General features: G+C 41.1%; 1 protein-coding gene across 1 annotated transcript in view; it reads right to left on the bottom strand.

Moving 5' to 3' along the window:
• adcy8 (adenylate cyclase 8 (brain)) overlaps nt 1-25,896 on the bottom strand; it is an 84,302-nt gene that overhangs the window by 33,648 nt on the left and 24,758 nt on the right. Inside the window, exons 3-7 of the mRNA XM_055228236.1 lie at nt 14,110-14,259; nt 6,301-6,431; nt 4,678-4,789; nt 2,396-2,523; nt 292-450 (exon numbers count right to left, since the gene is read on the bottom strand). Coding sequence (XP_055084211.1) covers nt 292-450; nt 2,396-2,523; nt 4,678-4,789; nt 6,301-6,431; nt 14,110-14,259 — 680 coding nt within the window. The remainder of the gene's footprint in view (nt 1-291; nt 451-2,395; nt 2,524-4,677; nt 4,790-6,300; nt 6,432-14,109; nt 14,260-25,896) is intronic.

The following is a 25,896-nucleotide window of genomic DNA, read 5'->3' as shown; positions in this document are numbered from 1 at the left end:
CACCGTACATTCCGCTAATGAAACTACCGCATCAGGGAACAATTATATAGCATGGTAGAAAGTTCCAAAGTTGTATTGCTGATAACTTCATTAATTTGAATATAATGCTGAATTGTGGGTTAAATAATAAATAATAATAAATAATAAATGTTTTAATTTGAGAAGTAGAACCACCATCGTATTTCAAAACACAGCACGTGTCCAGCGTCCAGTTTAATTTGCCTTTTTAATATAAATACCAAAAAAACCCTCTCTCCCTTCCTCTCCTTTCACCCGGATGCCCTCCCTTACCCAGGAATGCCTCCAGACTCCAGCTTGTTGGCGATGTCCACGTCCCAGGACCACACGTCGAACTGCCACTTACGCAGCCCCAGGACCCCACAGAGAACGGAGCCTGAGTGGATCCCGATGCGCATGTCAATGTCGTGTTTGGTCCGCGAGCGCACGTACCTGGAACACAGCACAGGCATAGCGGCACAGTGGGTTTAGCATATGCCCAACAACCATAAGGTAACTGTTTCAAACCCCAGGAAAGAGATTTACATATATTACTCCATCAGCATATATGTGAAATGTGCTGGGGGAATTCTGAAACTGAAAAATATACCATGTAAACCAGGACTAATGAAGGACTAACATGAGAGTAAACCATAAAACCATAAAACAAGAGGACTACAGCGGAACTAAACCAAGAAGGACATAGTACTAAGACTTTTTTTTCATTTTGGTTGTGTTTATTGCACTGAAAAACATTGAAAAATATGCATCCTTGGTGTGAGCAGGCTTGCATCTCCACAAACCTGACTCTTACTTGGGCTGGAGCACATGTGTCAAACTCAAGGCCCGCGGGCTAAATGTGGCCCTCCACATCATTTTAATAATTCATTGAATAATTGTAATTTGAAAAAGTAACAAATTCAGAAACAGTTAACAGTTTTTAAAAGTAGTTACATTTATTTTACATTTGGCCCTTTGACGGCAGCCATTTTGCTGATGTGGCCCTCGGTGAAAATGTGTTTGACGCCCCTGGCCTAGAGGGAGGGATTCTCCTGCTTTCCATAGAAATGTTGTTCCTTTGTCTATAACATTCCGCAGTGTGGCATAAAACCTATCTATCTCCACTGACTATGTTCTGAAGTGTGCTGTATATTAAGGCTGAGTTCTTCTCTCAAACAGAAAACGCTCTGTTCCACCTTGTGATGTCATCATGTGGTAATACAGGAAGTGCTAAACTACATAGACCTACACTAAAATCATTTAATGGTTTCAGCTCTGGAATTGCTCATCTCTGCTGAACTAAAGGTAAAAGCTAGCTGCTAACTTGAAAATTATTACTTCATGACATCACAAGGTACAACAGAGTATTTTGGACTTTGGACATGTAGTCAGGCCAATAATAAAAGGTTACTCAAACATGTGTGAATGAAACAAAACACAACTCCAGGTGTGTTTATGTGAAGGTAACAACACTAACATGGCTTAAAGCTCACAGGAGTCAATTTTGCGTAATATAAAACCTTTAATATGTCCCCTGGTTCAGAGACAAAAGCGTGTGAAGCCTGGGTCTGCTCCCAGCGCACTGCGGCACTCATTTCACGCCTCATAAGCCCTCTGTGCTGAAGGCCAGGTGAAAGGCATGATGGGAGTTTGTAACAGGTGCGGTAGGGCAGGCAGCACAGCACCAGGGGCAGAGCATTAGCCCCACACTGAGAGCAGCATGGGGCACTCTTAATGTCTCAACTTATGGAGGACTATTTATCCAACACTGGGATCTTACTCCTGGTTTAGCTTTGGTGCAGTCCTGGATTAGTTCAGTTGAAATTCTGGTGTATTCCTGGTTTAGTCCTGGTTTGGACCTTGTTTTTTCCTGGTATAATCCAGATGTTGTCCTGGCATAGTCTGGTTCAGTCCTTGATAAGATATAATGTAGTCCTTGTCTAATTCTGATGCAGCCCTGGTTTAGTCATGGTTTATTTATGGTTTAATTCTGATTTAGGCCTGGTCCAGTCCTAGTTACGTGCTGGTCTAGTCCTAGTTCAGTCCTGGTTTAGCCCTGGTCTAGTCCTGGTTTATTCCTGATCTGTTCCTGGTCTAGTCCTGGTTGATTCCTGATCTGTTCCTGGTCTAGTATTGGCTCAGTCCTGGTTTGGTCCTGGTCTCATCCTGATTTTTTCCTGGTCTATTCCTTGACTAGGCCTGGTCTAGTTCTGGTCCAGTTCTGATTTAGTCCTGGTCTAGTCCTGGTTCAGTCTTGGTCAAGTCCTGTCTAGACCTTCAGCCCTGCCCAGGTCCCAGTGTAGTCCTGATGTAGTCCTGGTCTAGTCCTGGTCTACTCCTTTTCTAGTCCTAGTATAGTCCTGGTCTAGTCCTGGTCTAGTCCTGGTCCAGTCCTCACCTGATGGTCTTGATCATGCTGAGGCCCATCTCCACGCAGCAGTGGGCGTGGTCTGGGCGGGGCTCTGGCAGACCCGACACACAGTAGTAACAGTCGCCCAGGATCTTTATACGCAGACAGTGGTGCTCCTGGAAAGAGGGAGAGAGGGTTAAAGGGAGGAGAGAGGGGTAAAGGAGGAGAGAGCGGTAAAGGGACGAGAGGAGGGGAGAAAAAGGGAGGAGAGACGGGGCAGAGAGAGAGGAAGGAAAAGAGAGAGTTAAAGAGAGGGAGAAGAGATGGAGCAGAGAAAGAGAAGAGATGGTTAAAGTGAGGGGGAGAGAAAGACAAAGAGAGAGGGGGGGCGAAGAAAGAGGGTTAAAGAGAGTGAGGAGAGAGAGAGAGACAAAGAGAGAAGAGAGGATTAAAGGCAGGGATGTAAAAGAGAGAGAGGAGGAGGAGGAGGAAGGTTAAAGAGAGGGAGGAGAGAGACAGAGAGAAAGAGAAATGAGAGAAATAGAGAGGTGAGGGAGTAAGGGTTAAAGAGAGGGAGGAGACATGGGGTAAAAAAAGAGAGAGAAGAGAGAGTTAAAGGGAAGAAAGAAGGTTAAAGGGAGGGAGGAAGATGGGGACAGAGAGAGATAAGAGAGACAGTTAAAAGGGGGGAGGAGAGAGGGGAAGAGGAAGGAAGAGAGAAGGTTAAAGAGAGGGAAAAGAGAGACAGAGAGAGAAAGAGAGAGAGTTGAAGGGCTAGTCCTTGTGAGGTCCAGAGCTGGTTTGTCCTCCTATATCTGCTGTGACTCTGGGAGGTGCAGGCTTTCCGGAGAACGGGGTTGTCATGTGTTTAGATCTGATATAGTCACGTTCTACACATTTCCTTTTTTTCCCTCTCATCCTTTTTTCAACCCTTCTACAGAGCTGACATTTTCCTCACACTTTTTCCAGCTCCTCCTTGGGCTCCCACACCAGAACAGACACAAGGCCCATATCTCATTTCTGCCCTCCAGCTTCCTCCTCTGCTGCAGTCCTCAGCTTTCAAACACAACCCCCTCTCTTCTCCTTGTCCATCCACTCGTTCACTCCTTCTCTTATCTGTCTGCTCCCTGTACTCAACCCTTTCTCCCCTTCTCTCAGTCTTCTTCCTCTCCCCTTCTCTCTCCCTATCTATCCACTCCCCTACCTCCCTCCCTATCTATCCACTCCTCTATCTCTTCTTCTGTTCTCTCTCTCTATCGCTCTGCTCCCTCCCTTTACCTTTTCCTTTCTCTCTTTGTCTCCCTCCCTTTAACCTTCCCTTTTCTCTCTCTCTTTTCTCTCCCTCTTTCCTCCCTCACTTTAACTCCCTCTCTTCTCTCTCTGTCTCTTCTCCTCTCTCCTCAGAGGACCCCTCAGAGGAGCGAGTGAATGAGATTATAACATCGGCCACTTCACTTCTGCTCTACTGAGGAAACAAGGAGACTGGGGAGCACAAATGGAATATGTCCCTGTCTCTCCAGTGTCTCGTCGGGACACATATACCAGTAAACTGCCGGGTACAAAATGCCAGAACACACAGCGGTGACCCCCATTCACACACGTCCCAGTCCCAGAAGGTTGCCAGGTCTGCTCTGTTCACACATAAGTCAGTTTACCTGGTAAGTTGCCGGATAAAAACTACAGGAAAATCAACTCTGGTTCTGTTCACACATAATCCTGCTCTGGCAAAATGCAGGTAAATTCCTGGGTTATGTGAATGTGTGAAAGGGGCTTCAAGTGTGTGAACAATGTGTGTGATTGTGGGGTGTAGTTTGGAAGACTTTCTCACCTCAAAAACAGACTAATTACTTGCAATTACAATACGTGCATTTGTTTGTCTCGCATCTCCACATCTCACAGTATGACATAAAACTTATTTCCATGGAAAATGTTCTGAAGTATGGTTTTAACTTTCTATTTCCATGGAGATGTGCCACCTCCAGAAAGTTACACGCTGTTGCTTTATGTCTACGTTGATTCCTAGTCCTGCCTCAATCTGTCAAATCCTGGATTATTGTTATTCCTGGTTTAGTCTTTGCTCAGTCCTGGTTCAGTGTTTAGTCATTTTGGTTCAATCCTGGTTCAGTCCCTGGTTTTACTCCAGTCCGCTCCTGATCCAGTCCTGGTTCAGTCCCAATCCGGTCCTGGTTCAGTCCCGATCTGGTCCTAGTTCAGTCCCGGTCTCATCCTGGTTAAGTCCCGGTCAGATCCTGGTTCAGTCCCGGTCTCGTCCCCATTCAGTCCCGGTTTTGTCCCGTTACAGTCCCGGTCTGGTCCTGGATCAGACTCACATGTGCGAGGCGGTCGAAGCGGGCGAACAGTTCGTTGAGCATACGCACTAGCTCCTGCGCAGACAGCGTGGTGGACAGGTTGGTGAAGCCTTTGACGTCTGCGAAAAGAATGCTGCATAAAATATGGACATGTCACTGTCTGATCCACAACAGAGGAAGCATCAGAGAGCGCCCCCTACAGGCAGCTACGGGAACCACAGGAGACATGCTAGGCTATACACCTTTACATTGATGTTTCATGTTTTATACTAAATTATTACAGAAATACAGAACTAGCTCATTTTAAATTGTCTGCAATGGTCCAGAGTTTATAAGCGTTTCACAACTTCCAGAGATGGTAATGCTAACAACAACTAGCATGCTAACGGCGCACCAGTCTTACTTAATCTTAACTCTTACTGGTTCACAGATGATAAAACACTTTATAATTACATGCAAACAATAATTAGACACTTTGACAATATAGCTGTACTGGGGCTAAGCTAATTTTAACTATACTTATACTTTTTATTATATGAAACAAATCAGGAATAGCCCTTATAAAATCCTGTCCTATTTCAGGGTATAGAAAAGCTCCCAATGATGGTAACCTGAAGTCGGTTAAATGAGGCTATTCTGGTCTTTTTTTTTTTTTTTAGACAGATAAGAAAAAGGAGAGAGAAAGGAGAGAGAAATAGGAAAGCAGAGGAAGATAAAGAGCCAGATTAAACTCTCCTAAAGGTTGGAATTAGCCTAGCCTAGCATGTCTCCGCTTCCCTCCTGTGGGGCGTACGATTCCCCAATTTGAGTCAGAACCAAATTTGCGTCAAAATTTGATATGCTCTTATTCAAATGCTTTGGTTACGGCAACACATACATGGACAAACTACAGCTAATATGCTATCACTTTATTTTAATATTTAAAAATGTTTATGTTACTTTAAATATAAGCCAAATATGTATAAAAGCAGAAAATTTAACTGCTAATAAACATGAGCAAAGTATCAAGGCTAACTGTTTAGTTTAGCTATTTTTGTTTAGTATTCGGTACGGTGGTATGGTGATTATGACATGAGTCTGTTTCTAAAAATAAACATCATGAAACTCTCTTTGCAAACTTGATTTCAAGTGGAAATAACCACTGAATCAACTGTTTTGCTATCGTGTTTTAATGGCATCGCTAACTAGTGCTTTCTGACTATATTAGTACAAACTATTTTGTAGCTTTTATGTTCGAAAACAAACAAAAAACTGAGTGTGTGCTGCCTCCAGTGGCCACTGTAATTTCAAGCAACGAGGGACATCAGGTAGGACTGCCCTGATTACAGCCAGGTGTTTCTGATTAAAAACACCTGGCTGCAGGGGCGGAGTTTGTAGTGTGGATACCTGTTAGACCAATCACACTGCTCCTCCAGCAGTCCTCCAGGTACTGCCCGGTTTAGCAGCTCTATTTGAAATGCGATTGTGGATGGAGTTTAGGTGTTTAGTCCCATTTTATCAACGCTAATATTGATGACTTATAACATTTTTAACCGTATCAACAATCATTAAAAAAAGTATTCAAGCTAACGACTAGCATGACTGACGCAAATTGGGTAAGTGACTCAAATTCGGGAATGCAAGTGTGTGTGCTAGCTAGCTCACCTGACATTCTCATAGCGGTGGATGTAGATGCGGTGGAACTGGTGCTGTAAGTTCTCATCCTCCACATTGGTCATGTCGTTGATCATCTCCAGGACGACGAAGCGCGGCAGCACTGACAGAACCAATCGCTCCTGAGCCAAAGCAAAGGAGAGCAGGTGAGAGACATGCTGTTGATCACATATACCACTAGGGGGGCTGCAGCTGGGGTAGAGAGTGGGGTGCAGGGTCTTGCCCAGGGACACAACAACAGGATGTCTGGAAATTTCCATAGTCTGGCATATATCCATCTATCAATTTATTCAGTTACAGATGTTTTTGTTGCAGAAAAAAATGGATACACGCAAACAGCTATTATTTAGCCGTTTGCTAATTTAGCTTCTGAGATCTCATGAGATCAAGCTTTGACAAGGAGGTCTGGCCACAAACCTCTGTTTGGCAAATTGATTTGAATAAATGGCAGATAGATGAGTACAAAGCTATACCATGGAACATTCCAGGTGAAGCAATAACATCTCCATGGAAACACACAGGTGGCAGACCCCACAACCACCACACAAACAGTTTGACACCTTTGCATTTTTCTTTTTTGTTCTATAAATTAGACCCAATAGGCGAGTATGTAGTATGCATATGTGTGTGTATAGATGAAGGAGAATAGACTAATAGAAAACACAGGACTTGCTGGATTGCAGCAGGGCATTTGGAGCACAGGATTATGCAGGATTATGGAAACATGAAATGAGTTAAAGAAAAATACAACTCTAGATTCAAAACTGAATTTAGCACATTAGACAGTTACTGTTTTGTAGTGAGGGAGTGTGTAATCTAATACTAATGCTAATCTCAGTAAGTACACAATGTATGTGTACAATATCAATTTGCATATGATTAGGTACAGTGCTTTAGTGATTGTGCTGGTGGAGACTGGAGGAGCTGTCCATTGTTCTGAAACAGATTTGAGGGCAAGGGTCAGCACTGCCACTGGATTCTTGTGAGTTTGAGAAATCACAAATGGATCTTATTTCTTGCTAAAGTGTTGAGGTTTTCTTTGTAGATTATATAAGTGTTTTTTCCTTCAGATTTGGAGGGGCAGAGCCAACTCATTTCATTCATAACAAAACAGAAATAATGTGTGTTCCACTCTACAGTTTTGCAATTGATTGGGGGAGTCACTGACCAGCTTGTTTGCAAAAAACAGATCCGCTTTCTTTGAGTGGACTTGATCGAGCAGTGATGGCATAACGTTTCGTGTTGCACTAAAAGAAATTTGGCTTTTCAAAACATGTCGTGTGTAAAGAGTAAATTGAAAACCTAAGATTTTTTTCTTTCACTTGGCACTGATCTGTTTTAGCTAATGCAATTCTGATTTGTTATGACACAGAACTGATTATCTGCACAGCCCTACCTCAATTACTTTTCCAATCCAAATATATTTGGGATTGTAAAACTACTTTACTACCTAACTTACTAATTAAATAAATACACACATACATCAATCCATAACTAAATCAAGTAAGAACTCAAAATCTCCTCTGCTCAGATGACAGACTTGTAGATGTGGCTGTTGGCTCTTGGCCCTGGTCTGTCCCTGTCCTCGCACAAATCCTCCTCAGGTCATGTGACATCATCAAAACGCCATGCCCACAGAACAGCTCTAAGCCCAGACAGGCGGAGTGCAGCCAGTCCTGTACAAATGTGTCATACACTCAGAGGTGGGCTGTGCTCAGTTACATTACGCAAGTATGGCTTTTCAAAGCCTGATCTCATCAGATCTCAGACGCCAAGCAGGACTGGGCCTGGTTGGTACTTGGAAGGGAGACCATTGGGAATACCAGGTGCCACAGTGTCAAAAAACTGTCGTTGTGTCCTTAGGCAAGACACTTCACCCACATGTGAATGTGTTGTGTGTGTGAGTGTTAGTTGTGGTCAGAGGGGCCAATGGTGCAGATTGGCAGCCTTGCTTCTGTCAGTCGACCCCAGGGCAGCTGTGGCCACAGTAGTTGCTTACCATCACTGAGTGTAAATGAATGAATAATGCACTGCAAAGAGCTTTGGATGTATTGAAAGATGTTATATAAATCCAATGGTTAATTTTTAAATAAAATGATGCGTGTCATGGACACCACGGAAGCACGTCAGAGAAAAATACTTGATACACGTGTCCATTGCGGTCTCTGCGAGTGCCTTTGGATGTTTTGTTTTCCCTGTGTCATTGTGAACGCTGCAGACCAGGTTGAGAGAGGGACTTTAATGCATTTATTATATAAAACCCATCAATGGAGGATATCGGCTCTGTGGCGGCGTGTCTGGGTCCGTGACTAGCCTTTAAGCTAGCAGGTGCACCCTGCACAATTAAGTTGCCGCTAGTTTGTGGCTGATGTATTTCTACTTGTTCCAGATAATGATGATAGGTTGATGCTGCGCATCAAACGCCAAAAAGTTCAGCTTTTTCAACTTTTGGACACGCAAATAAAGCATCCAACGCCTGGACGCTCAAGGAACGCCGCATCATGCGTCAGAGCAGCACGAATCTGGCATTGAAGACGTGCTGCAGAAACGCAGGGCAGCCAAGACGCGCGTCCACTAGAGACTTTGCATGTGAACTTGACGCCCTGATGTCCCAGTGTGAACGCACCATGAGAGTACTCTTACCTGAGTAATATATTGTACAGTGTACCAGTACTCTTGAGTAAAAGTTGTGGTTACTCTTCCCAGTAATTCTATGAAGTCTATTTCACAATATGAAATGATTTGAACATTTGTGCTTGCACCGCTCCTTCAGATATGATTTAGATTGTCTCATTTTTGTGTCTGCCAGATGTTACCTCCAGACAATTACTCTGTCAAAGTCGTGAGCAGCACTTATACTCATTGAGGTGAATAATTAGAATTCTCAGAATGCATAAGGTAAGTCAGGAATAACTTTGGCCCACAGCAAACTGTTTAAAATAAACTAGCTCTGTTTTTTATGTTTTCAGACAGTAAAAATAAGGTATTATCAGATGTCAAGAGTGCACAGCAGTTTGTTTTTGCCACGTGCTGCTTTTATAATATACTTTATGACAGAAAAGTACTTTCTCCTAATCTCACCCCCTGTTGCCTGTCAGCCAATAAGAACTCTGCTCCCTTCTCTTCTGAAGTCATTCATATAAACTCGCTCTCAGGGGATCTTGAACCTTTTGCCATTGTGTTTTTGTGAATGGGTTTACTGTGACTCAGACAGAAGGGGGTCTGGTGGGGAGGGGGGCAGACTCTACTGTATCTTCGGGAGAGGTTATGAGAGCTCTTGAGCCCCCATGAAGAGGCTCTGCTCTGACAAACTGCACACCGCCACAACAGGCTTAGATCACCTCATATGTGCTACCACAGCTTTCTGAATGAAGGCCAAACTGACACAGAATGGTTTGGCCTGGGTAGTCTGGGGTTCTCTGTATATTATCTAAAAATCTCCCAGTCTGGTCACTATCTCTTCCTCTGTCACTACGTTTACATGCAAATAGAAGTCAGAGTTTGCGAAACAACCAAATTTAAATTATCAGACCACTTGTTTCAATCTATAGCAGGTCAAAGAACTGACTAGGTGCAAATGGGGGGCTAAGAGGCGTTCATGTGAGTCTAGTAAGTTGCAGCTATAATGTCAAATAAAAAATGGCTATCATACATTTATCCTCATTTTTGGCAAACACAAATAAGTGGCATCTCATTTAAGTAGATCATGTGATTTTTAGACATGTTAGGAACTGCATTATTCACATGCAGCACAAATAAACACAACAAAGCTCTGGTAGGTTTCACTTTCACTTTAATATAGCGAACAAAAACAATGAAACAACACAAAAGACCGCAATAGAAGGACTGTATTTCATCATAGCTGCTGATTCAAAATGAGTTAGTAAACGTCCAAACGCATGTCTAATATTTTCCTGGCTGTTTCTTACCCAGTGAAGTTGAACGCCTCTCCTAGTCTGCGCCATGTAACTCGTATTGTGCTGTTACATGCAGCAGAGTATCCAAGTATGTACTGGCTTCTCCAGATGTGTTATTAGGATCTTTGAGATTTGAACCATGACGTCTTAATCATAATCCTCAGGTCTTTTTAAATTGGAGTAGGTCAATTATCTAGTTTTCCTGACATGCATGTAAACGGAGTGTGTCCAAGGCCAAACTCAGACAAAGCCGTCCAAAGAGGTTTGTTTATTTCAGTGACACATGGCACAATGGCAGAGCTCATTGGTCGTTATCATTTTGAACAAAAACTAATTTCTCTCACCAGACTTAAAGCTACCATTTGTAAGTTTCGATTTCTTTGTGTCAATAAATGGCAGAAACCATCCTCCCCCTCCCTTCATCCTGTCACTCAAACCCCTTCATCAGTGTCTGAAATCAGGCCTCCAGTGATGTGGAAAATGCACTGCCCTGTAAGAAACACATTTTCTGACATTTAAAAGAAACAAGAAACAATAAGCCATTATACTTATTTGCAAACCTGTGATAACCATTTTTATTTACTATATTTTTGCGTTCCGAAGTTTTATTGTTTGACTTTCTCAGTCCCTCTGAATGCATCACAGCACTACACGTCTCGCCTGGCTGTATTAGACTCAAACTTCACTCATGGCAGATATTGGATTATACAAACAAATGGATTATGGATGAAGAGGCAGATGCTTTATCAGCTGACAATCATCTCTAAAACTTTCCCTTATAATGCTGTGTCTAGTAGTGTTAGCGAGCTAGCTGTTAAAAGTTGAATCTAAACAGGGAGTCAGCTATGATCCATGGCTCTGATGACTGATTTTGGACTCATGAGGTGGGGACTACTGCTGTGTTCTTGACTATAAGAATAATAATGCCTTACACTTGTACACTTGCTCTTTACAGGCTTATTGAAGCCTCTTAAAGCACTACACTGTCGTCATTATTCACTCGCTCTATACTCATTCGTGCTAAGATACTATTGTAGCCACAGCTGCCCTGGGGCAGACTGATGAAAGCAAAGCTGCCAATCTGCACCAGTGGCCCCTCAGACCACCACCAACACTTACATACCACTTCCATACTAGGCAAGGTGTGTGAAATGTCTTGCCTAAGGACACAACAACATCAGATTGGGGGACCACTGCTCTAACCACTGAGCCACTGTCGTCCTGAACTATACTAAAAACTGTCACGCAGTCAGACAGTCACTACGTTTAAACTGGTTTATCAGAACGCATATAAATGAGATGTCATGAATTGAATGTCAAAGATTAATAACACATCTGGAGAAGCCAACACTCAGATGCATGAAACAGCACAGTTCGATTTACATTAGGTGCAGACTAGGGGAGGCATTCAACTACATGTGGTAAGAAACATGTGGTAAGAAACAGCCAGGAAAATATTAGACATGTGTTTGGACATTTACTCACTGATTTTAGATCAGTAGTGATTGCAAACTACAGCCACTTCATGGAGCACAGAGATTATATTTGTGCAGCGGAGAGTAAATAACTTATGAGTAATGCAGTTCCAAGCATGTCTGAAAATCAAATAATGAATGTAATAGAGATGTTACTAATCCATTTCTACCAAAAGTGTGGTTATATTTTGGGGCAAAGACAGTTTGAATTTGGTTGTTTAGCACACTTGGATTTCCCTACGCATGCAAATATAGAGTGGTAACACAGAGCACAGGGGTAGGTAACTTTTTTTTTTTTTTTTTTTTGCAGTGGGACAAATTAGACAGACCAAGGTCCAGATCTGGCCCCCGGGTTGTAAAATGCCCACGTCTGATCTAGCATCTAGTGATGTTATGTGAGAATACAATAGGGATCAAGGCGATCAATGTAATTACATATTAGGGGTTTAAGTGCTTCACTTATTGATTCTACATAAATCTGTGATGTTTTTCAGTCCTGTGTGATTTCTTTATTTCATTCTTTTTCCATTCTTTTTGTTTTGATGGGGACAAATCATGTGTGTCCCTAATTAAAAGATAAAAAATCCATAATATGTGTATCGTAAATTAAAAATATGTTGAACTATCCATAAAACTTAAAAATGTAGCATCTTCTCTATAAAAAATATAATTTAAGAAATCCATAGCAAGATGGTACTGAGTATGGATGCACTGGTGAAATGGTGAAGAAAAGATAAAATAATCCCACAATGGTCAGTGTTCAATGTTGCAACACAATAGGAGTAGAATAGAGAAAATATTCTAGGTTTAAACTAACTGAATTGCAGCATTGAAACTGGCAACTCATGTGAAGCGCATTCTGCTTTCTGACTGGATAATCACCTTGAGAACCAAAACACCAAATTATAACATTAATAAATGGGTCGTCATGTTCAGTGTTTTTGTAATTAAGAAAAAAATCAGCATTACAAATGTTATCAGTAAATGCTATATTTGGTTTGAACATGTTTACCTTGTATCTGGAGACACAAATAGCTCATGATTGTTAAATTTACATCAGAATTGTACATACAGTTCCTTTAATGTAGTGCATAAAAGACAATGAGACACTGGCAAGATCACAGTATAATTTGTGTCATCGCTGATCTAAACTAAGTACGTCCAAGCAGATGTCGAATATTTCTGTTTCTTTCTTCATGCAGTTGAACGCCTCTCCTGGCACATTTGACACTATTTCTCCTTTAGTTTTCAGACTCTTCATTGATCCAAATGTGCCGAATTGAAGTGGCTGTGGCATTAGTGGTACCTGATCACCTGCTGAGCCCTGGGCACTCGGGAGATACGGGAGTGGCCAAAGAGCGGGGTCGATGCAGCAGTGGTCAGTCTGTGTGTTTGTGTGGATCAATGCGTGTGGTCACTGCCTTATTGTTCACATTAGAGACAACAGAAACATTTGTGCTGTCCGATCAATCACTCAATCTCCATACATGCCAGATGGAACAAAGAGGTCAGAAAATTACACCGATCACAAGAACAAGACTCAGATTTTGACAGCTAATGAAAACCTGATTGGGTAGATTTGGTCATTCTCACAGGTCACACACCCAAATCACTCACTAAGTTTATACGCAGGCCAGGAAAAGCCAATTTCTTACTTATAAGGCGGTTGGCATTCAAATCTCTCAGATTGCATAAACATGGAGCAGCCCTGTCATACATGGATGCCCACTGCATGCAAGCGCAAAGTTCAATTACATTAGGCAGACTAGGAGAGGCATTCAACTGCATAAGGTATTTTATGTAAATAAGCAGTGTAATGTCTTCTGTACCAAATAAATGAATGAAGAAAAATCAGCGATGACACAAACTACAGTCTTTCTGCGGACTAGCTTGTGTTGGGTCTTGTGTGGTGTTTCTTTGTTTTGGTCTGCTATGTGAAAGTAAACATAAAAACAACCAAATCTTTAATGTGTTTAATTGCACTGCAGGAGAGGTAAATAACTGGACCATACCTACCACTCCCAATTATTCACAACTATACACAGATATACACAACTATGATTGGTATTTCTCATCGCATCTATTTTTCTACAGAAAGCAGACTAAAACAAGTGCAGTTGAAATATTTAGTGTATGCAAACTGGGTCAAGGGCCATTGTCTTTATTTCATTTTCTCTGTTTTGTGTCTTACCCTGATTCTAAAACAGACTTAATGCCTTCTCTAATCACCAAAGACATCAGGGGCTTGGGACAGAATCACAGACAACAAGCGGCCAATCACAATATTGACACATGCATTTGAAAAAGTAAAAAGAACAATGAAGGTGATAATGGAAAAGAGGACATCAACATGTGAAATGATTTGGTACCAGGACCAGGCCATACCGGACCCAGCCCAGCGCACCGACCTGTCTCTGATTCTCCGTCTCCAGCCTTAGTCGAGCTTCGATGCAGCGTCGTGTCTCCAGAAAGGCCTGTCTCTGAGCGCGGTCCGAAAGGTAACTGATGAAGACCCCTGCAGTGTTCACGCAGAGGAAGAGCACCGCCTGAGCTGCCACCTGAAAGAGAGATAGAACCGTCAACATAACCATAAACCTCATTATATATAACGCACTGAACATGTGTAAGAGAAACAAAAAGGAACCATCAACAGAGCTACGGAGCAGACTCACACCCACAGCACCAGTATATCCATACCACCAACATAACCATAGCACAAATATAACCATAGCACCAACATCATGATAGCACTCACATAATCATGCCACTAATATAACCATACATCCAACAAAACCATGTCCCAATACGACCACAGCACTAATATAACCATGCCACCAACATAACCGTACAACCATACCACCCACATAGCCATACCACCCACATAATCACTAACATGTCCATACCACCCACATAACCATCTTACTAAAATAACCATACCGTCACCATAACTACAGCACCAACATAACCATACCGCCAATGTAACCATACCACCAAAATAACCATAGCGCCAACATAACTCTGCATCCAACATAACTATACCGCTAACATAACTACACCACCAACAAAGCCATACCACAAACATGACCACACCATACTATTTCATAAACGTTACCTCAACATAAACATCAATATACAACTATACAATCACCATAACATAGCTTTTGCACATAATTTGGTCTGAATTGTATCGTAACCAGTAATGATTTAGTTAAACCTGTCTCTCTTTCCTCAAAGTTTTTTTTTTTTTTTTTCATGACTGTCCCCACAAATCCAACGGCCCCCAAGAAGTGAGTGTGTACCGATTCCCGTCCCCACAATGTGCTGGATACCTCCACACACACAGCCGGTGGTGGGCCCCAGCTGCGGAGGTTAGCGTAACAGAGCCTGATGAGCTGTGTCTCTGGGGGGCCTCTGTTATTAGGTTCAGGCAGGTACAGACAGGTCTGCCCCCCTCTCCCCTCAGTCCCCAGGGACCACCCAACGTACTCCATAAATAACAGTCACCACATCTCTCCACTGCTGTGTCCTCTGGCGCTAAGCTAACACTTGTCTTTGCCACCCCATGAGTATTCCCTGGAGGTGAGAGTAACTCACTTTTATTGTCTCTTTAACCTAGCCAATAAATTGCACTTTTAGGAGCATTCAATTTTTAAGACGGTTATTCAATCAGAAAGCAGAATGAGCCTCACGTGAATGGCTCTACTGTACCATGAATTTTCTCAGAGCATTACCCTGTGGCTAATGTGCGTTGAAACCACGCACAAACCAACTGATAGGACCTGTAGTTCAAAACGGTGCAAATAAATCCCATTGTGTGTGAGGGACATTTGATCTTTCACAGAGCTACAGAGTAAACTCCTAAGATTCCTCCCGGTCTTTGCTTGTCCTGGGCACATTGACGTTTGCAAAACACCCCTAAGGCTCTGTGAGGGGCCGGTCTTGTGACGCGCCAGGGAACATGTCCACATCTCCACTGTCTCCACTGCTCAAAGTCCTCCAACAAACGTAGCCTTTGAGATGGCTTCATGGTCCATTTGGAGACCGGGACATGTGATGGAGGTGCATGTAAGAGAGGACAAACAGGAAAAACTAGGAATGTAAGCTTCATCTCAATCCAATCGATATTATAATTAGTAAAGGCTGCAATGTTTTATGTACAATAATTTTCTCCACAAACAATATCTCCTGTCTTATTCTGCAAAAAATACTGCTACCCTGTAGTTTAGATCTGTACAAACATGTTCTGAAATGTGATTCTTGTATCAGTTTGTCTGTTCATATTTCAGTATTTTTGTAAATTCTTTGGGATATGTTGAAAATGTGACCTTTTGAGCTGAATCATATTGTTAAAACAAATCACAAATCACAATCATAATATTTGTTAGAAATATCACAATTACATATTGATCACACCTGGACGACTGATGGCTTACACAGACAGAATTACATATGTTTGGAGGTTTTACTTCATAGAATACTAATTCTAAAATAAAATATTTTACCCAAACTATCCTAACTCTAACTCTCTTCAATGTTTGATGATTTTGGGAGCTAGGTACCAAAAAATTAGCTCACAAGAACTGTACCACTGCAAATATCTTAAAAATGTTTATTATCCTCTGCATTTTGTTTCCTAATTGTTCACCATGCTGAGTTTATAAGCACTTTTCACACCTCTCACCGACCAGGATGGAGTTTTGCAGTGATGGTAATGCTAACAACAACATTAAAAAACTGCTTATAAAATATTGTATCATCCTATAATCAGGAAGTTCATGTTAGCATGTTAGTTGTTGTTAGCTTCTCAATGTTGTGAAAAGCTCTTATAAACTCATCGCAGTAAATAATTACGATGGTTGGAATTAACACTGGACCATTGCAAACCATTTAAAATGAACCAGTTCTGTTTTACATGTTCTTAAGACAGCGGCTTTAAATACTACCAATTGTGTGCGAATGAGTGAGTGGTTGTGAGTTTGAATGGAAGACTTTATATGGAAATGTCCCCATGGCAACAAGCCACAGCGTTTTTTCCAGCCTGATGCAAACTAACAAAAACAAATCATTGTACTTTCCCATAAAAGTCACACTGAGGAGCAGATGAAACGGGGTTATAAACTATAGCTGCTAGATTCAAAATGGACTCGTTTAGATAAATATGCAGGATTACTCAAACAAACATGAATGAAACATAGCACAGCTCCATGCAGGCTGTAATGAGGGAACATTATTCTAACACGGTCCAAATATGAAATACAGGTTTATCTGAATATTAAAGCTCGCCCTCCCGTAACCTCTGGGCACGTGTTACCATGGCGATTTACCCTCACAGACATGTTCACACGTGTACACACATCACAACTGGGCCTAGACTAGAACTAAACCCAGAACTGAGAGGACTAAACCAGGACTAAACCAGGATTAAACCAGGATTAAACCAGGACTAAACCAGGACTAAACCAGGACTAAACCAGGACTAAACCAGGACTAAACCAGGAGTAAACCAGGAGTAAACCAGGACAACCTGAATCAAACCATGTGGCTAAGTAGCCAAAAGCTGTACTCAAGTGAAATTACTGTTACTTTAAAATAATATTATTCAAGAAAGAATACAGTAGTGGTACAAAGTAAGAGTAAATATATTGTATTTTCAAAAGATAGATACAAAAATGAGACAAACTAAATCATATCTGAAGTAGCAGTGCAAGAAACACAAAGTTCAGATCATTTCATACTGTCGACATAAAACTTTTGTCACTTGTAGACTTACTCACAGTGGGACGAGGAACCACAACTTTTTCTCAAGTAAGAGTACTGTTACACTGTACAACATCTTAATCGAGTAAGAGAAGAGTACTGTACTCAAGTAGGAGTAAAAGTATAATGTTTTATAGGTGCACTTTGTTGAGATTATGCCACCTGCTTGTCCTTATGGACATGTTACTGCTTTACCTGGAATATTTCACAGTATGACATTAAACTTTCTTTAATTAAAAGTGTTTTATGGCTTAAAAGTATCTTGAAAAACATGCATTCTTACTGTGAGTAGGGTTGCCTCTCCACAGAGCTGACCTGTAACTTGGCTTGGTGGCATTATCTGGTTGTTTCCATTTAAATAGCAAGGTTTAACATCATACTGCTTAAAGATCTTATATTACACAAAATGGACTCTTGAGCTTTAAGCCATGTTATGTTATTACCTCATCAAAAACATACCTGGCATTGTGTTTTGTTTCATTCACACAAGTTTGAGTCCTTTATTATTAGTCTGTCTACATCTCCAAAGCTCTAAATGCTCTGTTCCACCTTGTGATGTCATGATGTAGTTATCAGGTTAACAGCTACTTTTTTACCTTCTTTTACCTTTATTGCAGTAGAGATTGGCAATTCCAGAGCTGAAATCATTCAAATGATTCTAGTGTATTACCACATGACATCACAAGGTGGAATGGGGTGTTTTCAGTTTGAGAGACGAGCTCAGCCTAAATATACAGGGCTTGTGTGTTAAACATGTGTGAATGAAACAAAACACAACTCCAGGTCTGTTTGTGATGAGGAAACATTATAAAATAGATCGGACAATAGCGTAATATGGGCCTATTGGCGTTCTAGGTAAAGAAATAACACCTCCATGGAGTCAAGCAGGTGACAGAAAAGTTACATAGTACACGTTTAATAAAATAAATGTAACTAATCACATCTGGTGCTAAATAACCCGCATTTGACTCATACAGTGTTTTAATATCTTGTTTAGATTTGAGCAGATTTGAGCCTGGCTAAAATCCGAGTGGACCCACAGACTGCAGACTAAGTGGACCGTGTCAAAGCGCACTCACATCTGCTCACATTTTGTCCTTTACGTTTCCCAATTTCCTCTGTGACATGTGACCCACATGAGCCTGTTTCCATGGAGACGGCTGAGGAGCAGACAGAGAAAGAGCAGCGTGTGCACGGCTTGTCTGCAACTCCAATGGGACACGGTGTATTTTTAGGGACGTTCCCACAGGTAGAAAACAAAACACAACCAAAAACTTACTGTCTTTATTCAGTCATAGAAATAGGGTGTGTACAGTGTTCATAAAAGGAAGAAAGAAAGAAGTGAAATGCGGGAATTGTCTAGGTTAAAGATACACTATGTAACATTTCTGGATATGCTTTTATACTGGTGGTGTGTGGTTGACATGGTCTGAGCAGTTTTATCTTAATTTTTTTTACTTTACTTTACAACAAAGAAGTGCATTTTGTGCAGAAGTTAGGACAGAGGTTAAGGATTATTGGAGTGTGAGATTTGAGCAGTTTGTTTTTCCGGTAACCATGGCGACCCTGCATGGAGATAGCTATACTAGTAAGTTACCTCTGAAGTGGTATAGACTCTTTACACCAATGCAAGGAGCTTTCTACATCAAATATGACAGTGGACGTTTCAAAGGGAATGTCCTGTTTCATTATTGCATTTTACTGCTCAATGTGCTTAATTTGCCCTTCGGGGACAAATAAAGTGATACTCAGCCACTCCCTTCTACATTCTGTTTGGAATCGGACCACAGAGGATTATAAACCTCTGTCCTAAGTTTGAACAGTCCAACCACAGACGCTAATTTGTATCATGTATTCATGTATCTCTCAAACGCAGAAGACATCTCCTCTTGAAAATTCTCATATCATTCAGAACAAAATCTATAACTTCTTTAACCTGTGATAAATAACAGTTTGGTGCTTCATAAACTTGGTCAGGAGTACCAAGATGAAGAATTAGCCTGTTGTGCATATGTTTGGTTAATAGGAAACCAGAGGGCCTGAAGTAACCGCCCTTTACATGAGGAGAACGTGCAAACTCCACACTGACAAGCCTCACACCGCCTGGGAACCAAACTTGACATCCTCTTGCTGTGAGGGAATGGTACCAGCCACTAAGCCATGAGAAAGATCAATGTACGTACACATTGGCATTAAAAAAACCTTTTCTACAGTCTGGGCCTCCTTTAATACATTGCTGGTACTTAAACATATGGATCCTTTCTGGAAACATATGCAAGACCATTCATCCACATTATATACGGGCCCTCAGGAACCTGCGCTTTTGTGGGGGATGCTGTCTGGTGCTTGTATGATGTCTATAAACATTACACAAACGCTGCTCAAGGTGAAGTGTCTTTTACTATAGTGGCCCCTCAGGTTTAATACTCTTCATTGTACTACAGACTACTAAGGATCACGTGTACTCTGCAAGGGCCCGTTATGATCAAATCAAGGGCCTTTTAGGATCTGCCTGTTGATCTGCCTACTTTCAGTTTGGGCGCAGGATTGTCTGTGATACATCTCAAGTCAAGTTTTTAGCCGCCATGTTGTTTTTGATATAAACTGACTATTCTTGTTTGTGATGCAACAAACTGTAAAAAACTTTAAATCTGAAGACACAACATTAATTATAAAATATAGGAACAGATAGATAGTGGGCAGTTTGAGGTGGTTAACAATCCTCAGGGCAAAAGTGTCTCATCTACTCTGTTGTTTCGGTTGGTGATGAGACAGGCTATTCCTTCAAAGTATTTCCTCTGGACGGTCTGTAGTGCTTCAGAAGTCCATAGCTAGCTCCTTAGTGATTTCCTCGCTCTGTCTCCGTGGATACAGGAAAAACAAACAGCTCATTTCACACACAATACAACATTTCCTTAATTTCTGTCCACAAGCTGCATCTGTTAGTTTTCATGTTAACAAGTCTGACAAAAATCTGCCAGCTGCACAGCCACAAGAGCAGCTAACCACTCAGGTGATGTATCTAGCCAATGTAACTACTGGCCCCTGTGGAGGAAGTACTTAATCTTTGTGTCTATCCTGATTATACATTGTACTGTAGGGGCCCTAATATAGAGGCCCCTCAAGGTCCCATTGATTTACCATAGGTCACTCACGGGCATATTATAGGGCCTTTTCCACTGACCGCTCCATAGATCCGCCCTGAGCTAAAGTCCCTGGACATGTCTGCTTGTGTGTCCTCTGGGGACACTATCGATGTGTCTCGTCTGAGCCTGCTTGTTGACCACTTAAAGGGAAACAACATGGCGGCCACTGAAGGTGCTTTAATAAACGTTGCCGTGGTGATAGCGCGGGGCCCGGGGACAAGGCTAATTCAATCAGGGTCCCGCGGTGAGTACGCAGCCTGCTCAGAGCGCACCGTCCTGGGATCAAAGCAGGGCTGGAGACGGAGATGCTGGAGGCTATAGGGCTGGAACATGGCACTGGGAGTTTTTATTGTGTTGTTAGAATTTAGGTCTACAGGTTAAAAGTGCACTATGTAACTTTTCTGCTGGAGGGGCGTTACTTGCTTGTCTCCATGGTGATGCTATTTCTTTGCAGATGATGCCACTAGGCCAAGTTACAGGTTAGATCTGTGGAGAGGAGACCGTGCTCAAAGCGACAAAGGATATTTTTTCCTGTTTTGAGCAATAAAAACACCTGTAATTAATAATAAATGTAAGATAAAAAGATTAATGCTGTATTGTGGAACATTGTAGGCAAAGCGGTACCATCTCTATGGACCCAAGCGGATGGCAGACCCCACACCAGAGAAGCTACATAGTGTGATGAGGAAACAACATTATACCATAGAAAATCAGAAAACTGTATAATCTGGGCCTTTTAAGAAAAAAACATTTTCACTTAATTTTTCACCCATCTCCCTCTGAAAAACAGTAAACAAACCACTATGTTTACAATGTGGACAACCAAGATCTGATCATGATCTCATTTCTAGAGTTCTGGAGTCACATTATTGAAATATGATGTAAACAGGTCCATCTGATCTGAGTAAACTGATTTTGCAAAGAAAAATGAGCAAAAATAGCAAAGTCATTGTTTGGGATTCAGAAAACACACTTCTTAAATACTTCACCAGTGAATCTCTCCAAACTCAGATGGGTGTGATTGACAGGTGGATTAGCCAATCACGGACTGGTCTGTCTGTATCAAAATAAATATATTATTATATTCTGTTCAAAATGACAGGTGACCAATGAGCTCCTTTGTTTCACATGCGTCACTGAAATAAGCAAATCTGACTGCACGATTATGTTTGGTCGACCTAATAAACTGTATAAAGCAGTGGACTAAGGGACTGTGACGTGACCCATAGCGTTTGGCTCCAGTCAAATGAGTTATTCAAGGCAAACAGTTAAAGGGGCGAATTTAGAGCCAAGTTCCAAATTTAGCATTCCAACTGCGAGTATCATAGCAACCAAAGAGCCAATACGGAGCAAGGCTGTTGAAAGTAAGATGTTTTTGATAATCAGACAACACCCACCACAAATCACATCTAATTAATGGGTTATCTGCAGTGGTGGAAGGTAACAAAGTAAAAGTAATAAAGTATTGTACTTAACTATAATTTTTAGGTATCTGTACTTTACTTAAGTACATGTGAAGTGGATATTTTTTACTTTTGCTCCAGTACATCTGAGAGCAGGTATCTGAACAATCCACTCACTGCAATTTTGAGCTGGACTGAGAAGTAAAAAGTACTGATTTGAGGATTTTTTTTTTTTTACCATGTTTGTGGTAACATCCTGAGTAAAGTTTTTCAAGTTCAAGCTTCGGCTTTGAGTAAACAAAAATAAATACCCAAAATTAAGAAATGGATTCATATTGGAACTGTTGCCCAATATATATATAATTTTTAATTAGTATCACCACATTTAACACTTTAACAACACTTGTGTGAAATACTTTTACTTTTTACTCTTAAAAAGTACATTTCTAAATGGGTACTTAAATACTTCTGTGCTTCTTTATCTGCACGTTTACTTAAGTAAGAAAAGTGCTTCATCCATCACTGGTTACCTGATTACTGTAGTTATCTGATTTCCACGTTGCCATGTTATTGTACCTGTGTTAGCGAGGGACCATTACAGCACATGGAGGTATGGGAATCCTGCCCTCCTCTCTTTCTTTTCACTTTCTGGGCTTGTGTTTGTCAGGTGTCTGATCATGATGTGTTCACTGCAGACAGACTTCTCAGCTTTGTTCACACACGCGGCGGGTGTGAGATTCAGGGACCCGGGAACAATCAGACAGATGCAGCGCTATTGTGTAACACCTTGTTTCATATTTAGACAAACATTTGGTGGATAGTGAAACCAAAAAGTGTGTGATAACCCATGTGGTAAATTTACGGTTTTGTTTATTGTCCTCTGCATTTGACCCGTTCTTCAGCGCTCCTGGGTTAGCCTGTCAGGAGCAGTGAGGGACCCAGGGACATGTCTCCAGATCTTGTGGTAGCCTTGGTCAGGACTACCTTAGCTGGAGGAATTGATCTATTGTACATATTTTGGGTTGATTTTGGAAGCTTAAATGGTTTACAATGGTCTATTCACTTTGGGGAATTTTAATCTCCATCAAGACTTTTTTTTTTTTTTTTCAAGACACAGGCATATTTTAGCACATTTGATACATTACCATAAAACTGTGTGAATACTGTCTCCAGGATAATCCCCAAAATGATTTAAAGGTCCTGTACCTGTTTTTTCCTATATATTTGAGCAAAATGTGTCTCTTGAGGTCAAAATAGTCTGTTGTGTACTGTCTGCATCTAATTTTACAGCATTTTATTGTACAAGAAGCTAGTTCTTATTAGATTTACCGTAAAGGCAAAACACGCTCTGGTCTGATAGTTGTGAAAAGTGCTTATAAACTCATCATGGTGAGTAATTAGGATGTTCAGAATGCATAAGGTAAGTGAGGAATAACTTTGGAGCAAACTGCAGAACTGTTTAAATGGTTCTATTGTTTACGGCACATCACATGCGCGATTCTATGGAAATAGAAAGTTAAAGCCATACTTCGGAACATGAATATAGATAGAGTTTAATGTCACAGAATAGTATAGCTAAAGGAACAACATTTCCATGGAAACAACCAGGGGGAGATGCAATTAAGGACAAATGTTTTTCTATGTTTTTCATTGCAATAAGAAACGATTATTATAAAGAATGTCTGTCTATTTTTTGGCTAAAAAGTTACATGATGGAGCTTTAAAAACACATAGGGACAGTTTTTGACACTCTGTGAAACATTCAAGGTAAAGTAATAACATCTTTCTGGAAACAGGTGGCAGAACCCCATCAGAGACGTTGCACAGTGCTCCATTAAATAAAGTTACATAATTCTGCTTTAATTCAACATATGGGCTCTTTTATCTAAACAGCAGTGTGGTCAGAACTTAAAGTGACAAAATTGACTTTCTACCATGTTATAACGTTCCCTCAACAAAAACATGCCTGAAGAGGTTTCAGATGTCATTCATGCATGTTTGAGTAATTTAGCGATCTCTCCCAGGCCCTATTTGAACCCTCATCACGGTCCACCCACAAGCCTACATCACCCACGCTCCCACATGACAATTCTCCATAAATATACAAAAGCATGACGCAAAACAAAACACTACAACTTGACAAACCTGGGGCGATGTGCAGTAGATTCAATGATTGTGTTGTGATAGCGCTCTGAAGGGGGAGTGACTTAACACAGAGAGCACACCGAGGAGAGACGTGTTTGCAGTTATACCTCCTCTTCTTGTATATGTCAAAGAGGAGTATTGCGTGTTCTTATCTAACCCTGGCTCGTGCTCTCTCTCTCTGTTCTGTACTGTGCTGTATGTGCGTAGTTTTTTCAGTGTGTTCAAGTCATCTGATATCATACGTCTCATGTGATGTCTCTGCTGGAGCTGGGACGGTATGGAGCCTCTGGGGGAGGAGGGGCCAAACGCAGAGGAGGACAGCACATAGCATATAAACACCAAGGTAAATAAGCTGTTACTCTATTAGTGCGGCAGTATTTAGAAGAAATGTTGGGGAAAAATAGCTCAATGCACTTTGGATCATTATAAAAGATTTTTGAAGTCCATCCAAAATGTGCTAAAAATAAATGGTCTTTTTTGTAATTTACATACACTAATTAGTATTAAAACTCAAACTGAAACTTATTTGGACAGGTATCAACATTGGGAAAAAAAAAAAAAAAACTTGAAGAGGCTGTGTTTTACTTTTATGGGGTAACTGCTACCACATACACATTTAAATGACCTTTTATTGTTTTGAAAATGCTATATTCTCAGAAAACAATGTATTAACAACTTATTTTCACTTTCGTTTTTGATGCTCTGAGTCTCCCATCCCTTTGCTCTCCGTGCTAAGTCACTCTCCCTTCAGAATTGCCGTGTAGAAGCATGGATGACGTGGAGAATCTTACAGCTAACCATAAGGATTGCTAGACTAAAACCTCTTCAGGCATGTTTTTTTGATGAGGGAATAATGTTATAACATGGCAGAAAGCTAGAAAAAAAAAACTCATACTGAAACTAATTTGAACAGATATCAATACTGAAAAAAATAGAATAATCTTGAATTTTATCATTTTGACTTTGCCGATGTTGATATCAGTACTTGAAAATCTACAGTGACACCCACACATTGAAGCAAATAATAAAAAGTAACCGCTTCATGACATCACAAGGTGGAACAGAGCATTTTGAGCTTTGGAGATGTAGATATACTAATAATAAAGATTACTCAAACATGTGTGAATGAAACAAAACAGGAGGTAAAACATTCTAACATGACTAAAAGCTCACTAGTGTACTTTTTTGCATAACATAGGACCTTTAAAAAAAATCCATGTATCAGCCAATGCAACTTTGTCGATACAGTGCCCATTTATACATCTTGACTCATGTGAAAGTTACACAAACACGACAAGAGCAGCTACGACTCCTTTGTGCCAAATGAATGTATTTTTTTCTGTTTGCAGTCTGTATTAAAGACCTGTGGTGCACTTGTGTCGTGTGTTTACGTTGGCGACAGGACTAAACCTGTGCCTGCGTCTTGTGGTCAGCCCTCTCCATATTTGAAGGATCTCCATAATCCGGCTTTAGTCTGCTTTTAATCTGCTTTTAATCTGCCGCTGATCCTGTTAAACACTGACCCAAAGAGGAGCCGAGTGCGGAGTGAGATCAGGTCTGGGAGCAGGTCTGGGATCAGGACTGGGATCAGACCAGCTGGAAGTCAGGTCTGTAATCACCACTTCAATATGCCCACATAAATTCTTTTGTTGCCATGGTCACGATTGGATGCTCTGTGTCGCTGATAGGCTGGCACACTGAGCAGCTACTAAACTTTTTTTAATTTTTATGTTACATTTTTGAC

Source organism: Periophthalmus magnuspinnatus, chromosome 17, assembly GCF_009829125.3.
Source record: "Periophthalmus magnuspinnatus isolate fPerMag1 chromosome 17, fPerMag1.2.pri, whole genome shotgun sequence".
NCBI lineage: Eukaryota > Metazoa > Chordata > Actinopteri > Gobiiformes > Gobiidae > Periophthalmus > Periophthalmus magnuspinnatus.
The sequence above is the reverse complement of the archived record's forward strand: the minus strand, read 5'-3'. Positions and strand labels throughout refer to the sequence as shown.